The following is an 18,819-nucleotide window of genomic DNA, read 5'->3' on the forward strand; positions in this document are numbered from 1 at the left end:
ACAACATTGATGAACTCCTATAAAGGAATTGCATAAAAGCGAAACTGCTATCCATACGATTTATGGGAAGTCATAAAGGTTAGCTCGGATGTACACACTATACAGAATCACATTATGTGCCACCATATAACGCTTCATTGTGACACCATATTCTCCCCTGAAGCACTGCTGATGAATACCTCTTTTTGATTTCATGGGGAAATGCCCTGAATTCTACTTTTATTCTTGTATTCGATTCACTGGAGACTATATAACGATACTGGTTTGTTTAGTCTTCTGTACCAACGAAACTTGGCCATCAACAGTCGGTGAAATTCCAGCTCTCTTGGTGAGGGGGCTGTGCTTAGAATTTGTTTGTCACTGCTGCCTATGAGTCTCAATGCAGGAAGTATTGGACGAGTTAAAATCAGGAAGTGTACTATGTACTGTATTACAGTAACAACTATGTGCTCGCACTGAGAACAGGTGCCTGCGCTTCATTTCAATACCAGATTCCACTGACTCTCCTCCAGCAAGACCCTGCACAGTTATAGGCTCCCTACTGGACTGGGCCTCGCTGCACGTGGAACTGGGATAATACAAGGAGACGAACACAAGCATCACATGGACGGCTGAGAAGATTCAGGATGACGGTGTTTAAACTTGGGGCTACTAGACGGATAATTATTATGTCACCTTGAAGACTGCTGAAGTTCATCTGAAAGGATAAGATTTTTCTTTAATTTCCAAAATGGCATCCAGGGGTATGTACTTTGTTTCGTTTACTGTAAAATCTTTCTCTATAAAAAACATATATTTCCTCCTTCAAAAGTTCCTCTTTCTTCATTCAGCTCAAGCAGCTGTAGAGCGCACTCAGAGTCTTCCATCATGGTTTCTGTTAGTCCGCTTTATTATAGGAGCGGCACAATGAATTTAATGATGGTACCAGATCCCTTATATGCCAACCTATGGTGCCTGATGGACTAAATTCCTTGTAATGGGGGTCTATGAAATTTTCATCACAGTGTCTGGTATTTTACTGGACAATATAGTGCTGCATGCTGCGTTATTTTGTCCTGGGTTTTTGACTGACTCTGCTGTGAAGGCTCCAAATGGAACCTACTGTACAATACAGATGTAAAAAAAAGCCTTATGGTGTCTTAGAGACATGTCAAAAGTTTTGATCAGTTGGCGTTTGGGTGTTCAGAGCAGAGAGAAGCATGCGGCTGAACACTTCTTCCTTCATCTCCTTGTCCTGCTGCATGGATGTACTATGGAAATACAAATGGAGGGAGGAAGCATTTAGCAAATACTTTTCCATACTGGTTATAGAAATCGGTGGTAGTATAAATACCCAGACCCCAACAGATCTAAACTTTTGGCATGTCCCTAAAGTTTTTTTTTATTTGAAGGACGGTGCCGATTAAAAGGGTGTTCTATTCTTTTTTAATTATGTTTTTAGGGAATAAGAAATCATACAATATGTACATATTTAAAATTCTTCTCCTATAACTTTAGTAATGTAATTGATCTCTGTCTGGTAAAGTGATCAGTGATGTGTATTGCATCCGTGGGCTAACTGAATAGGACTAAACATGATGTCAGTCCTGTGACTACCAACACAGCATGTCATAACCTGGCATTTAGAAACCAATTGGGCTACATTGCATACATATGCTGGCTCACCAGAAAGAATACATACATGGGATAACTGGAAAGTAGAGTAATAATAATAGCTGTCTGCCACTAGATGATTGGTTACATGACGGCTTGTGTCAGTAACATGGCAGCCAATATTGCCATGTTGCTAATAAAGTTATCTGTTAGATGCATGGACAGTGTTAACTTAACTTGTATGATGGTCACATGACATGTTTATCCTTCTGTTATCCCAAACATGTATAAATAATAAATTAGAAAAAGAATAAATGAAAACTATTGAAAAAAATGGAAAAAACTTTTAAAATACTGTAATTTGATCGATACCCAGTATGTCCATATTTAGCATATGCCATTGACTATGATGTCGTATCAGCAGGGGTACATTATTTTTATATAGTTTTTTTCTTTTTCTTTTTATTTCTGCTGTGTTCATAAAACAATTTTAAAGCAATACTATCACAATTATTCAATAGAGGAGACATTTACATGTGCTAATACATCTGTTTACCAGTACTGTTTGCCAGAAAGCAGCCAAATTTTTTTTGTTATAAATGCCAGGGACGCTGACAGTATTATATCCCCACTCTGGTGGAAATCCACTTGTGTTACTATAACTGCACAGCTGGGATGGATATTGATATACCCTACCACAGCTTCCTGATATTAGCCGCCCAGAGAAGGAGATGGTCTCTGGGTCCTAATGCTAGAAAACAGATTGCTAAGTAGCTGGAATAAGCATGCACTCCTGGCTGATATATCTTACCTACACTGATAAATCATGGGTAACGGTTTGGACAACTGCTTAAGCTCACAGAGAATTATTTACACCGGATAGATTCATATCTACTTCTCAATAAGGAGTGCTACGGGTGTTATGATGATTAATGTTTTCATCTATTGACAACAAGAACATTAAGTTCCATAATCTTTCTTGATACAATGATAAAGTTTTATTTACATAAAACCAAGAGCTATTGGCTGAGGGCAACCTTGAAAGCTTGAATTACTTGTAGCAGCTCATCTCATCTACCCAGTACATGCCAGATTGTAGTGAACGAACAGTGCTGGCTCAGTAATGGTTCAGTCTGCCATATTAAGTCTACGTTGACACAACATGACATTTCTATTAATTAAGGCCATTGTAACAATGGCCGTGATTAATAGGAATTTTGTGTTGCTCTGCAGTCAGAGGTAATCCCATCCGAAAAACTGACACTGGCCGTTCACACAATGGAAAGCGCACTCCAGCCGCACTTCCATTGTGTGCAATAGTGAATTGGGATGTGGGCGCACTTGGATGTGCTTGCATCCCAATTTAATAGAATTGAAGTTCATCCAGCCGGTACTGCAGAAGCAGCCGGGATGATCTTCACAGACACCGGCCGTTCTGTGTCTTACAGTGTGTGATCCTGGAATAAATTTGTTGAATGCCATAAGCCCTGCAATAGAAATGTCAAGAATAATGTTAGATGAAAACGTATCTTGTGTCTTCAGGTGGCTGGTGTTGTATTGCCTCTTTATAATTTAAAGAAATACTATAAGCTGCTGTGTGTTGCAGTGCAGGGTTAAAGCAATGCAATAAGAGGCCAACATAAGGCAATCCAAACAAGCAGGTCAACACAGGACAAATAGCATCCTATAACCTTAAGATGATCTGAAATGGGTAGACGATAGCCATAAATAATTTTTTTTTTTAATAAATACAATATATTAGGCTGTAATAACTATTGTATCTATCATGTGCCATGTCTTCCTCTTGCAGTCAGCTTGGGTACAGTTAGTATTAGGAAATTAGAGAAGTAGTCCCCATATTACAGAGCAAACACTACACTCTTCAGCTACCACAGATAATATGTCAGCTATCTTGCCAAACTCCCTAATAGACATATAATAAACGGACTTGCTGAGCCTGTATATGTACTGCAATATCTAATGCGTGCGGCAATTTACTTTGACTACTTCCTTAACAGCTACAGCCGTCGTTCTCTGCTTTTACCTATAACTAACTAATATTTCTGATAATTTTGTTGCCTTTTTCTTGTTGCACCCAATTACTATATTGCTCCATATATCTCCATTAGTTACAGCAGCATCATTGTGGATGAAGGTCTTAGAAATAGTATCCACATATTGTGGGTAAAAACTGCAATAGCAAATCCACAATACATCCACACCAAAATCCACATGGTTTGGTGTAAGTTTGCCATTGCAGATTAAAAATATAGTAGATTTGGCTGCAAAAAATCTGCAGCGTTTCTGCCCTAGAGTCAAGTATGAAGTGGTTAAACCAGCATGGGCGCCCATAAATAGAGGGAAAAAAAGTAAAAAGGGCTTTGTGTGAAAGAGGAACTATACATGAAACATACTCATTACAGATAGAGAAAACGCACATGTAAAAACCACTGTAACCAATGCACAGCATACTGGCTATGTTTACATTAAGTAAAAAAAAAAAAAAAAAAGAAGGCATCCGCTTTTCTATTTCAAAAGACATTCATTATTGCTTCGATGTAATTGACTTCATTGCAATGCATTGAAGTCAATAAAATGACAGATGTCTAATGCACACAATGTATAAAGATTTAAAGACATTACTTATTCAGGATAGGGGATAACAAGCTGGGACTCCCATGATCACGAAAGCAGGGCTCCCCCCAAGTAAATGGATGGAGCAGAAAACATGCTAGGCCACCAATCCCAGGCCCAGGCTGAAGCACTGGAGTCGGGCCGACCCACCCTTAGTGGGAGGAAACCCTAGCCCCTCTATGATAGGGTTCCATTGATTCTAATGGAGTCACGTCATGAAGGGGCTGGGGTTTCTTCCCACTGGGGGTGGGTCGGCCCGCCTCCAGTGCTTCAGCCTGGGTCTGGGGGTACAGTCACTTTAAAAGGGTTATCCAGCATTACAAAAACATGGCAACTTTTGTACTACTTTTGTCTCCATCTCAGGTGTGGTTTGCAATTAAACTCCATTTACTTCAATGGAACTGAGTTTCAAAACCTGCACCTAAACTGGAGACAAGAGGGGTGCAAAAGTGGCCATGTTTTTGTTTCGCTGGATAAACCACAGAGTAGCTGTATGTTCATAAGTTCAATGAGTAGTGAATGGAGACAGATCCCAACTAATCAGTTAGTAATTACCTATCCTGTGTGTAATGGTGCATTTACACAGAGAGATTTATCTGACAGATTTTTGAAGCCAAAGCCAGGATATGAAAGGAGGCGAATTCTCAGTCTTTCCTTTATGACCTGTTCTCTGTTTATAGTCTGTTCCTGGCTTTGGCTTCAAAGATCTGTCAGATAAATCTCTCTCTGTAAAAGCACCATTAGATTTTATTCAGATCAGATTCCATCCATCCAGGGGAAGGGATTCCTGTTTTGTTAATGCCCCTGTCTGGGACATTGTGAGCATGGGACAGGTGTATAGTGCTTGGGCTAGAGAATGTATTGACTAGAAGCTAAGATGCATACAGCATCACCACTTACCTCCATGCAGGTTACAGGAGTGGGGACAAAATATAACAGTAACAAGCCATAAAAAGCTGTGATTCTTAGAAATCCAAACTTTGTGAAATCTGGACCGACTTTGTGTTGTGCTGAATCAGTCACCCACTTCTAGTGATAACTTTAAATCTTGAGATAACCCCAAAAGAAATGTATTAGAATAAGGTTGGGTTCACACGCTCGTCCCTGCTTGCGGCAGCGCGCATATCCGCCTGTGTCATAGACTCTACTCTATGCACAGGCGGATTCCACTGTCCGCCAAATTAATTGACATGTCAATGCTTTCGGTGGATGACGGAATCCGCCTGTGCATAGAATGGAGTCTATGACACAGGTGGATATGCACGCTGCCGCGAGCAGGGACGGAATCCGCTGGAGCTTCTCTGTGTGGATTTCTCAATGTGAACCCACCTTTAGTAGAAACGTAATAGAATTAAGCAATGGCCAGCTAAAAAAACTAAAACGAAGGCCCAAGAAATTCACATAAGCTTCCATAGCTGTTCTAGGTAAACACATATTTCCTTGACTGCTGTCTTGAAGTATATACTTACCAACTGTTGCATTTACTTTAACTTCACATTATTCCCTTTGCTATTTAAGTTACATGACTTGCAGGTATACATCATATTACAGACCAGGAAACAATGCTTTCTTTTTCATGGCGTGCTGTGAATGAATAGACATTAGACAATGACCTCTTCTTCAGTAATCCCGGAATCGTCATAGTCATAGCTATTTTAGAAAACGCTGAGGAAACAGAATAAAATTCCCAGCCATATTATGTGGCAGACTATCAATCATTAATAAAATATATACTGATTTTACACAATAGATTCCTTTATGGAAATATACAACGTTCCAAAGCAAACATTATAATGTGATGCCATGTGGAAAGAGAAGGTATAGAGAAACAATACATGAGTCAGTTATCGGGAATAAACTTTCCTGCAAATGTTCATTCAGCTGATAACCCCTGAAAAAGAACTTGCAGGCCACATCCAAGTATAACTACTAAGTGGAATAATATAGTGGAATACCTATGGTTGTCATACAATAATTCTAAAATATAATTTTTTTAAAAATTACAGCTAAAAAACCTATACCCATGTTACCCATTCCTAGATAGTCAGTATAGTTTGTCTAATTGATGTTCATATAATGCAAATAAAAATCCCACAACAAGAATTGGTGGATTTAATAAAGCAAATCATATGCAAATTGCATGTGTCACGGATAGTCTTTACTATCTAACTACGGCAGATAAACTGGATATGATTTTATTTTAGTAGTAAAACAAACAGGAAACCCTTTAATTGATCTTATTATATTATCAACTGTTCATTTACATACATTAACCTTTATACAACACAGAATAGATACACACGTTATTATGACCACTTCCTACTTTTGACTTCAGGCTTCATTAAGCTCATGAAAGAAGTCATGTGTCGTGAGCTGACTTGGTAGGTATATAAGGTGTGTGATAGATTGCCTGCACATAAATTCCTCGTTGCTGTCATGAGTAAGAGGGACAATTTATCACTGCAAAAATGGATGATTATTGGCTTTCATATCAAGAGTGGCGGTATCTGTAAAACACAGTTTGTGATCTAAAAACAATACAAAAAGAAGAAAAGAAGGAAATAGCGGCACCACAGGGGCAACGTAACGTTGAAGCGCATGTGTGCGCGAAACAGTCTGTGAGCACTCCGTTTGTTAGCATCTGCTAACTATGGGGGAGATTTATCAAACTGGTGTAAAGTAGAATTGGCTCAGTTGCCCCTAACAACCAATCAGATTCCTCTTTTCTTTCCTCACAGATTCTTTAAAAAAATTAAAGGGGGAATCTGATTTGTTGCTAGGGGCGACTAACACAATTCTACTTTACACCAGTTTAATAAATCTCCCCCTATATGTCCACACTATGTCCGGTTTTCTAGTATGAAAAAATAAAAGATTGTGAAGACAGCTTTGGTGAGTGCAACTTCTTTTCCTCATATACTTTGGACGGTTTGTGATTTGTCCATGTGCTGCTGTGGTGAAAGTGTATTATAAGTGGACAAATAGCGGCGTGGAAACTGTGGAGCACCACTTTCCATGGATGTAAGAAGTGAATGTTGGCAACGAAGGTGTGCAAGGTTGGACAGACACATTACAGTAGAGCAGTTTACCTCCAAAGAACCCTACTGCGTTTGGGGCTACGAAGCAGACTGATGGTCACTGATTCCATGTTTTCCAGGCATTTTCCAGGTGGTCCCCCACGCATTATCCCACCTGTGCACCGAGCTGGCAGCCTTAGGGATATGAGCGCCAATCAGCTTTGCTTCGTACAAAGCAAATTGAATCTGTTTTGCTCATCTCTAGTCACTGCACCTCCCTAACAAGGTTGATTTGGCAGAAAATACTTACACTTTCACATAAATTTTCATTGAATGGATGGACATTGGTGTATAAGGTAAGAAACATCAGAGAACAAACACCCTGCGACCATTGCTGAAAGGACCCAGGTTGGTGGTGGCAGCGTTATGGTTAGATGAATGTTTTTGTGACTCTGGATATCTGGTGGTCATAATAATGTGACTTGACTGTGTAGATGACAATATGAACCCATGTTGATCAGAATTTAATAAAGTGATAAAATGTAATTGATACAATACTAACCAGACATTGATCTATCATTCTATACAGCACAGATTGATCACTGTGTAGGCAGTATATCATCAATATTTGTGATATTACTCTATTAGTTTTTGCTGTCCTTGCCTATCCTTATCAACAGGATATGAGGCCAGAATGTACTCAAAGTGCTCTCATGTATATGTAGGCAGTGCACTACTAGTTTTTTTTAGTGCCCGCATTAACCCCTTGAAGAACACACTGTAAGGGTGGGTTCACATTGAGGAATTCTCACGGATAAACTCCGCTGAATTCCCCCGGCTGTATGCGCTCACGGACGCGTGCCTTTCCGCCGGCTCCATAGACACCATTCTATGGGCCGGCTGATTCGGCATTCCGCTGAAAGAATTGACATGTCAGTTCTTTCGGCGGAATGTGTAATCAGCCGGACCATGGAATTGTGTCTATGGAGCCGGCAGAAAAGCGTGCATACAGCCGACGGAATTCCGTGGAGTTTATCCGCGAGAATTCCTTAATGTGAACCCACCCTAATTGTCCACACAGTATAATGTCCTCAAAGTGCCCCAATACATACATAGTTATGATATAACATTATTACCACCATACAGTGATTACATATTGCTTCCATAGTACTAATGAACAAAACAGAAGGACATTACCAATGATAATACTATATAATACCTAAATAATACCGCCACACCATGACTACTATCACTACCACTATAGACCTTGAGAGTGCAGTTACATCCAGTCACTCACAGGGAGCGTATTCTCTGATCAGAGTTCTACACTTTTCCTTTTTCTCTCCATCCAGCCTGGGCCATCTTGAAGTCTTCTCCTGACCATGAATCCTCTGTCCAGAATTTAGGCTCCTTGCTCTAACACATATAGTAGTTAGATCCCCTGTGCCCCTATATAGTAGTTTGGCCCCTCTGTGAAGCCTCTATATAGTAGGTGTCCCACTTTCTGTCTTGTCCCCTATAGTTGATGGCCCCCTCAGTGCAGTCCCCTATGGTAATGGACCCCTTTGTGCAGTGCCCATAGTAGATACCCCCATAGTATAGACCTCCTTCTCTGTCCAGTCCCCATAGTAAAGACACCCCTGTCTGTCCAGTCCCTTATAGTAAATGCCACCCATGCAGCCCCCTTTAGTATATGGCTCCCTGTGTAATCCTCATAGTAGATGCCTATGTTCTATGTATTCTCCATGGTAGAGACCCCCTCTCTGCCCAGTCCCCTATAGTAGATGCCCACCACTCTGTTCAATCCCCTATAATAATGGCCCTTTGTGCAATTCCCTTGTAGCAATGGTCCCTGTGTACCCCCTCTTAGTAATGCCCCCCGTGTACTCTCCTTTTAGTAATAGCCCTTTATAGCAATGCCCTCATGTGCTCCCCTTATAGCAGGGGTGGGGAACCTTTTCCATGTCGAGGGCCGGTCGGGCATTAATAAAATCATTTGAGGGCCGCATACCATGCGCGGCAATTAGTAGCGTGGGTTTGCAGCACCCAGGGCAAAGTATTGTTCCCCTAGTGCCCCTGCTATTGTAGTTAATCCCCAGTGATGCCCCTGCTATTGTAGTTAACCCCCAGTGATGCCCCTTGTAGTCTAGTCTAGCCAAGTCATGTCCCTGGTAGCCTAAATAACCCCCTATCAGTCATGTCCCTGGTAGCCTAGTTAACCCCCATCAGTCATGTCCCTGGTAGCCTAAATAACCCCCATCAGTCATGTCCCTGGTAGCCTAAATAACCCCCATCAGTCATGTCCCTGGTGGACTAGTTAACCCCCATCAGTCATGTCCCTGGTGGACTAGTTAACCCCCATCAGTCATGTCCCTGGTAGCCTAAATAACCCCCATCAGTCATGTCCCTGGTGGACTAGTTAACCCCCATCAGTCATGTCCCTGGTGGACTAGTTAACCCCCATCAGTCATGTCCCTGGTGGACTAGTTAACCCCCATCAGTCATGTCCCTGGTGGACTAGTTAACCCCCATCAGTCATGTCCCTGGTGGACTAGTTAACCCCCATCAGTCATGTCCCTGGTGGACTAGTTAACCCCCATGAGGCATGTCCCTGGTGGACTAGTTAACCCCCATCAGTCATGTCCCTGGTGGACTAGTTAACCCCCATCAGTCATGTCCCTGGTAGCCTGAATAACCGCCATCAGTCATGTCCCTGGTGGACTAGTTAACCCCCATCAGTCATGTCCCTGGTGGACTAGTTAACCCCCATCAGTCATGTCCCTGGTGGACTAGTTAACCCCCATCAGTCATGTCCCTGGTGGACTAGTTAACCCCCATCAGGCATGTCCCTGGCAGCCTAGTTAACCCCCATCAGTCATGTCCCTGGTGGACTAGTTAACCCCCATCTGTCATGTCCCTGGTAGCCTATTTAACCCCCAAATAAAAAAAATAAACATCCCACTCACCTTACCTCCGTTCCCACGCTGTCCAGGTCCTCTTCTCTCCCACGTCCTCTCATGTCCCAGGTCCTCTGTGCCGGTCTTCTCCTGCAGGCGGCGCGCGATGAATTGACGTCATCACGCACGGCCCGCAGGAGACTGAAGACGCGCTGCTCTGCTGGGGAAGAAGCCGGCATAGACACAGGAGGATGCTGTGTGCGCTGGCTCCTTCCTCTTCCAGAGCAGCGCGCATTACAGGGGAGCCGCGGGCCGCATCGGGAGGTCTCAGGGGCCGGATGCGGCCCGCGGGCCGTAGGTTCCCCACCCCTGCCTTATAGTAATGGTCCCCTCATAGCAGTGGCCCCCTGTGAAGTCCCCCCCCCCTAGTATTGCCCCTCTGTGCACACCAGAAACAAGAACGCTCCACCACAGCAGCATCTCTCATCCCGCTCATCTCTGCTTCTATCTTCCAGCACAGACATTGCGTCAGAGATGCTGCCTGTGTCAGAAGTTCTGGCTGCCTGAGCACACACAATTGAATGGGATGCTCACGCGGGAATCCGGGACCTGTGTCCTGGATTCCCTGGATGGCCATGTAGACTTCGTGGCACATTAGAGGATCTTCTTGTCCTCTAGTAGGCCAGTCTGACATTAAAAAGAGGGCACTGCCTGGTTCACCCAATGGTTCCCTCTTTTAAATGATCGGGTGATGCGCCCTGTTTGGTTGCACAGGTTGCACAGGTTGCACACTTCTAAGGCCAGCCCTGTCCTTTGAAAACAGAGATGCAATACCTAAGTAAATAAGCTCAAGGTAAGGCTTCTATTAAAGGGGTTCTCTGATTAAAACTTACTTGTCCCCTATACACAGGATAGGGGAGAAGTAAGAGATCTCAGGGGGTCTGACCTCAGTGCCCCCCCTCAGTGAGTGCTGTATTCAACTCTTTCCAGCGGCTCCATAGAGGATGAAAAGAGCTGTGGGTCATGTCCAACGCTTGGCTCTATTCAAAACAAAGGAGCCGGGGTCCGATCTGGAGATCGTTGGGGGAGCTCAGAGGTCAGACCCCCAATAGTCTCTTACTTGTCCCCTAACATGTGGATAGGGGACGAGTACGTTTTAATCGGAAAACCCCTTTAAGTGATTTGTATACAATTAGAGATGAACAAATCAGATTAGTTTTGCTTCATATGAAGAAAACTGATATGCGCTTGTATCTCTCAGGCCCTGCAGAAGGAGGATAACGCCCCGGACCACCTGGAAACCATGGATACAGCCATACCTGTATCCATGTTTTCCAGGTGGTCCTTGGGCGGTATCCTCTCTCTGCATGAGGCCAGCAGCCTGGGGAGATGAGCACAGATCAGTTTTCTTCATACGAAGCAAAACGAATCTGATTTACTCATCTCTAATTGTATAACAATCACTTAAAGGGGTTTTCCGATTAAACCTTACTTGTCCCCTATCCACTAAAAGCAAAATAAATCTGATTTACTCATCTCTAAATACAATTTATTACAGCTGCAAGACCAGGAACCACAGAGTTTATTATGAGCTGAACTTAGATCACCTAGCTTTTTATGTTTATGTGTACTAAATGTTGAAGAATGTTGCCAATGTCTACCGCCTACTTTACATTATCTCATCCTACGTGGCTAACATTTTTCATGTCATACACTGCCCTGTTTGACTAAAGTGTAGCTCTTAGTTTACAGTATATATTTGATGCCGAACTATTGTGCTAACCATACCCCCTATACAGCTGGAATGACAGCATGCTTCTGGAGAGATTTGTTTTAATAAAATTTCCCAGGATTTCCCCTGCTGAAATTTCAGTTTTTACAGTTTCACCACTCTCATTTTCCCTCAGTGGATTACATAAGTGAATGATACTGAAGTTCCCTATTTTCAGTCATTCATTGACGTCATGAGGATGAACTGTGAGATTTCTGTGCCACATACAGCATATGTGTTTATAATAGTATACTTTATGTCGCTGTAAAAAAAGCACTTCCTATTCAGATATTACATGATATTGCATGAGCCCCCCCTTGTTAGACTACGTGTATGAACTTCTTTGTGGAATGCTGTATGATGAGTGACATGGAATGTAGTCACTGTCTAACCGAGATCCCTAACCTTTTCTAGCTTGTTAGTCACTTTCAGAAATGATAGGTGGTACTGAACCATGCTCTATAATAACAACCCCTTAGGGTACGTTCACACTTACCGGATCCGCAGCGTATTTTCTGCTGCAGATCCGCAGCAGATTTCATTTAAATAACTGAACACAGCATCAAATCTGCATCATCAAATCTGCTGCGGATCTTTTGCAGATCTGCTACGGATCCTGTAGGTGTGAACGCACCCTTAAAGTGAATGTGTCACCTTGATTTGATTTTTTACTGATTAAAGACAGCGTCAGGAGCTGGCATCAGCTGCAGTAGCGCTCGTCCTGAGCCATTTATCACCTTGCACTTGATTCCTGACTGACAGGCTTTTTCTGACAGTCAGATTTGGTTCTGGAGTCCCGGCTTCAATCTCTTTCTTGGTACAGGACTTCATCCCCTATGTAACTACTACCCCCACCATGTTCTAGTTGCCTGCTATAGCCTTTATTTGGAGGGACTAAGCTAGCTATCTCTTGCTATTTACTTTGTCTAAAACCTTGTTACTAGACCTTGGCTCTTGTTCTCCTGACTATCCCTCTGACCACTGACTTTGTACTTCATTGCCTGATAGTTATTGACCTGGCTTGCTGACCTCTCTATTACTGTGTATTTCGTTTGTCTTGTCTATGTTGTGTGTTTGCACTGATTCTATAGCAGTTGCAGTCTTCAGGTTGGGGCCGGCCTGTTAGGGAGTCGGGTTCCCATAAGGCAGGGACAGTTGGTGGGAGCAGGGTCAGGGCTTCACCTAGTCTGTGTATTCTGTGTGTCCATGACCTGTTCCTCACATCTTGTCTTGCTGTTTTTTTTTTCTTACCAACATTTATAGATACACAGTGGTACCTTGGTTTAAGAGTAACTTGGATTGAGAACGTTTTGGTTTAAGAGCTCCCAGTTTTTCAAAATTGTGACTTGGTTTAAGAGCATTGCTTTGGTTTAAGAGCTCCCTGCACTGGGTGGGAGGGGGAGTGGGGGAGGGGCATGGTCTGCACAGCGGGGTCTACAGCACTGTAATGTGACCCAGGAAGTCTCCCTCACCTTCCAAATCATAGCAGATTCACTTCAGGCTGGGGCTCACATCAGGGGACAGGACTGTGGAGGTAATCTCTCCATAGCTGTAACCCCTCTCTCCCCAGACAGAGTGCTGCATGTATGTGCCCACATCTGTCCTGCTCATTCCTTCATGCTCCCTGCAGTCTCTGTTAGCCCTTGTGTTTCCCATCCTCTCCTGTACAGTAACTTATAAAATCACATATTCTGCTGTTTCTGAATGTTTGTTTCATCTGTTTCACATGTTATTCAGAATAATAAATCATTATTTTGGGGGCTTGGAACCAATTGTCTGCATATCACTGATTACTTATGGGAAAATTTGCTTTGGTATAAAAGTGGATTTGGATTACAAGCACAGTCCCGGAACGAATTATGCTCGTAATCCAAGGCACCACTGTACTTTATAGCAAACCCCATAGTTATGGTAGCAAAAGGCTATTCACTAAAATTGGATATAATTCTGGGATTGCTTTGTGACCTGTGCATGTCATTCAAATAGCAGGGGAGATTGAGCTCCAATCCTCTCCCATTGTGAATAGATGTATTATCTACTGGTGTTACCTATTACTGTAATCTGCACAGAACATGAACTCTCAAACTTTAGGCTTAGTGGTCAGAATGAAAAGTGCAAATTTTCAGGATTAAGTAAAGCACAATCTTTGCAGCTCGAATCTGATGGAAATTGAACCTTTTGTGTATCAGGGATCACATGTACTTCTAATTCCCTAAATAGGTTAGCAATGAACAAATAAATACCTGACACATCACGACCCGGCCGATGGACTGGCTACTCAGCCAGTTAGTGACTGAGGCGAGAGGCTGCTCCAGTCACTGATTGGCTGAGCGGTTAGTCCATGAGCCAGGAGAGGCCTTTTTTCTCCCGAGTCGTGACATCATCCCAACTTGGGGGAAAATGCCTTCCGGCGGGGGTACTGTAGCTGGTCCCGCCGCTCACCACGGGCACGGGGAGAGGTAGTGCTTGTAATCAATTCCCCCCCTGCTGGGTGCAGGATTTTATAATCCGCTGGACTTCTCCTTTAAGGCTAGGTTCACACACAGTAAAATACATTTTCCCATAGCCTTTTATGTGGCACATTATTTTATTGTGCATGTGAACCTAGCCTTAATATTCACAATTATACAAGTTTTATCACATAGCTATCCACCCCCATTGCATCCTGTTCTACATACTACCACCTACAAGTGATAAGCGTTTAACAACAGCCAAGGTGTTACATGTTAAACCACAATACTACCAAAAACATGCAGGCTGATAAACCGTTCTTTCTATTTAGTCAATCATGTCCAACATTGTAGGTCATCTTGTTTAGAATAGGTCGGCTAGGTAAAAGGAAAAATATAATTTGCATACTTACGAGTGTCCTGAAGATTCCTTCTTAAAATAAAATTCAACTCAAATTACTTCTTCCCAAACCCCAAAAGAGCAAAGCAAATTGGTGATTTCCTGCAGAACTGTTTGTTCCCCCATTGAAGGGTTGAACATTACATTTAGCTGAGGTTTAAAAAAAAAAACATACCTACATCCATAGCTCATCTATACAGCACTGCTTGTTGGTTTTGTATTCTGTCAGTAAGTGTTAAAACATATACTGACAGAATACAAAACCAACAAAAAGCCAAACAAGATCCCAATAGATAAGAAAAAAACCTTTAAAGAGGTCAAGGCTTTCCTATTTCCCCTTGCAGAAATCTGCTTTGCTGCAGCATAAGATTTACAGAAGAGGCACAAGACACTGTGTATGCCAGCTCCTTGTTCTGGCCCTGGCTGAATGCAGGCAGTACCATTGAACTATAGAACTGTGTCTTATAAAGATAGCCAGAGTGTCCCTTGAAGTAACAACTACTGAAGGTCAGCCACTTTTCTCGAATGTAAGACCACCCTACAGCCCTTTAAAGCGACTCTGTGCCCACAATTTGTCCCCCCCAAACCACTTGTACCTTCAGATAGCTGCTTTTAATCCAAGATCTGTCCTGGGGTCCTTTCAGCAGGGGATGCAGTTATTGTCATAAAAACAAGTTTTAATCCAGCAGCTCTGTGTCTAACGACCGGGGCTTACATTTGTATATGCATTAGGCTGGCACCACCTCTCCGTCCTTCCTCACCACCCTCCTCATCATTAGGAATGATCCAGGAACATTTACTGCTGTTTGAGCTTTGCACAAGTGTATTAACGATCCAGCCCATGTTCATTATACACACAGGTGGGGAATAGGAAGCAATCTGCCTGGAGCATTCCTAGTGAGGAGGAGGGATGGGGAGGAAGGACAGAGAGGATGTGCCAGCCTAATGCATATACAAATCTAAGCCCCGGCCGTTAGACACAGCGCTGGAGGATACAGAGTTATCTTTATGACAATAACTGCATCACCTGGCGAACGGACCGCAGGACAGATCTTGGATTAAAAGCAGTTATCCAAAGGCACAAGTGGTTTGGGGGGTCAGATTGTGAGTACAGAGTCGCTTTAAGTAATGGCCATAGCACCCCATAAGGTGACAGTCACAGCACCTCAATGTTACAGCCCCAGTACTCTTTGCCACAGATTTACACTCCTCCACACCTGCACCTGGATGAACTAGGACAAGCTTTGCTTTCTGCTGCCTTTGAGGTCCGTTTACGGAGACACAAAACGGGAGCCATAAGGTGATCTTTCCTTCATTCTTTATGACAGGAAGTCACTGAAAGAGAAACTGTTCTCTTGTTACTCTGGGTGCATAAAACTGAATGTTATGCTATAAAGGATGCTTTCCTACAGCAGGACAACAATGTCACCCTAGAGCCCAGCAAGAACGAGAAATAGGATAAACACATTTTGGTGCAGACACTAAAATAGGGCATGTCATCCACCTTTCAGTTTATCCTTTCATGTGGTTTTGGGTCATATGTGATCGGGACCAAATAGTCGCTAAATAAAAGTCACGCCATAACTCTTTTCCTTTCTTTCTTCGTTTTGTTATTTAATTCCACCATGTTTTTTGTATCTTTGTTTTATTTTATCTTTTATTTTATTTTCAATTTATATCCCTTATTATCTTAGGATATATATATCCCAGGCAGGTTTACATTCATTTATTGTAGATTTACCTACCACATCTGCTGGACATTTGTTCCAACCATCTACTACTCTTTCAGTAAAGTAATATTTTTTCATGTTGCTCTTGATCTTTACCCCAACTAACCTCTCACTGTGTCCTCTTGTTCTTGTGTTCTATTTCTTATGAAAACACTTACCTCCTGAACCTTATTTAGCCCTTAAACATATTTAAAGGTTTTGATCAACTTGCATTAATTCCATACATTTGTATTCAACCCTCCTGGGAGGAATATGGACAGCCCTGTCCCTATTCATAAATATGCAAAGTGGTTTTATGTGTGGTGTGTTTTATATGTATTGATGCAGTGGATATTTTATTGATCGTAATTGATATTTTATAGATTGAGCAGGCCCATAGCTGATCCAAGTTAATGATATGGACTTATTGATTAGGGTGGTATTACATGGGCCGATGGGGGCCCGATAATACCTGTAAACGAGCAGCCATCTGCTAGATCGTCGCTCGTTTACTGGCCCTATTAAACAGCCCGATAATCGTTAAACAAGGGCTGCAGGGACATTGTTACTGATGTCCTTGTAGCCCTTGCTTAACTATATACATTACCTATCCACGTTCCAGGACTGCTGCTGTGGTCTTCTTTTCCACGGGTCCCGTGCGCTCTAACTTCAGAGTGGCCTGTCAGCTGACAGGCCGCTCAGCCAATCACAGGCCGGGACCGCCGCGGCCTGTCAGCTGACAGTCCACTCTGAAGCTAGAGCGCACAGGACCCGGGGAGAAGAAGACCGCAGCAGCAGCCCTGGAGCGTGGATAGGTAATGTATATCGTCAGTCGCCGGCCATGCACCGCTATTACACGTAGCGGTGCGCGGTCGGCGCCTGACGAAAATAGGTCCAAACCTATATCAACGATCAGCCGATGATCGCTGTCATCGGCTGATCGTTGTATTTATTACATGGAGCGATAATCGGCCGAATCGGGCCAATTTGGCCGACTATCGTTCGGTGTAATAGTACCCTTAGCTTGGAGTCAGGCCATCTGTTTACCCTTTGTAAAAGATTAAAAGGCTCTCTGCAAGGGGCAATAAGCACGGAGCTGTAAAGGAGATGGTGGAGTAGATTGTGGCTAGATTGGCTAGATTGTGGCTAATGTTGAATACGGTAAGCCCTTACACCTGTGGGTTGCTGTTGCACCTTTTGTTTTTTGTCTGTACTTAAGCCACAAGCAGCGTGCAACCTGCAGTGTGAACATAGATGTCATAGATGTGCTGCCAAAATTTCCCTTGCCCAGAGGGGCAGAGTGAGAGATGTCAGGTGACGTCCCTTAGGCCAACCCTTTCAGGTCTTACATAAAAGTGAGACCTAGGAAACAAGTAATTGTCACAAAGTTGGGAATCCAATCAAAATGGTTTGTGCACCACTTTCTAAGCCCAAATCCCCTGGGAAAGAAGAACCTATACAACGCATCCCTGTGCAAAGTATTTGAACTTTCTTATTTTATCCTTTTTGTTTTCATTGTTTGCAGTGTCTGTATGTCTTTTGTTAACCCCTTCAAGACCAAGCCTATTTGCACCTAAAAGACCAGGCTCATTTTTCAAAATCTGACCTATCTCACTTTATGCGCTTATAGCTCAGTGATGCTTTAACGTATGCTAGCGATTCTGAGATTGTTTTTTCGTCACATATGGCACTTTATATTAGTGGCAAAATTTGGTCACTACTTTGTGTGTTTTTTGTGAAAAACATCAAAATATCATGAAAAATTGAAAAAATTAGCATTTTATGAACTTTGAAATTCTCTGCTTCTAAAAAAAGAAAGTTGTATTACATAAATTAGTTACTAAGTCACATTACCAATATGTCCTCTTTATTCTGGCTTCATTTCATAAACATATTTTACTTTTTTAGGGTGTTACGGGGCTTAGAAATTTATCAGCAAATTACCACATTTTCGTGAAAGTTTCCAAAACTGATTTTTTTAGGGACCAGTTCTTATTTTAAGTTGATTTAGGAGATTTGTATACTGGAAACCCCCATAAGTGACCCCATTTTGGAAACTAGACACCTTAAAGAATTAATCTAGGGGTATAATGAGCATTTTAACCCTACAGGGGCTGGAGGAAAGTATTCACCATTAGGCCGTAAAAAAATGAAAAATTTAAATTTTCCAATAATATATACATTTAGATTAAAGTTTCTCATTTTCAAAAGGAACATGAGAGAAAAAGCACCCCAAAATTTGTAACACGGGTTCTCTTGAGTACTACAGTACCCCATATGTGGGCGTAAACCACTGCATGGGCACACAGCGGGGCTCAGAAGGGAAGGAGCGCCAATTAGCTTTTCCA

General features: G+C 42.5%; 1 protein-coding gene across 3 annotated transcripts in view; it reads left to right on the forward strand.

Annotated features, from left to right (window-relative positions):
• The first annotated feature begins 406 nt into the window (after positions 1–406).
• The window catches only part of PIK3AP1 (phosphoinositide-3-kinase adaptor protein 1), a 93,935-nt gene continuing 75,522 nt past the window's right edge, over positions 407–18,819 (forward strand). For all 3 annotated transcript variants that reach the window (XM_069980481.1, XM_069980482.1, XM_069980483.1), the window contains exon 1: positions 407–743. In XM_069980481.1, the coding sequence (XP_069836582.1) occupies positions 731–743 (13 nt within the window). In that variant the 5' untranslated portion in view covers positions 407–730. The remainder of the gene's footprint in view (positions 744–18,819) is intronic.

Source organism: Dendropsophus ebraccatus, chromosome 8 (assembly GCF_027789765.1).
Source record: "Dendropsophus ebraccatus isolate aDenEbr1 chromosome 8, aDenEbr1.pat, whole genome shotgun sequence".
Lineage (NCBI taxonomy): Eukaryota > Metazoa > Chordata > Amphibia > Anura > Hylidae > Dendropsophus > Dendropsophus ebraccatus.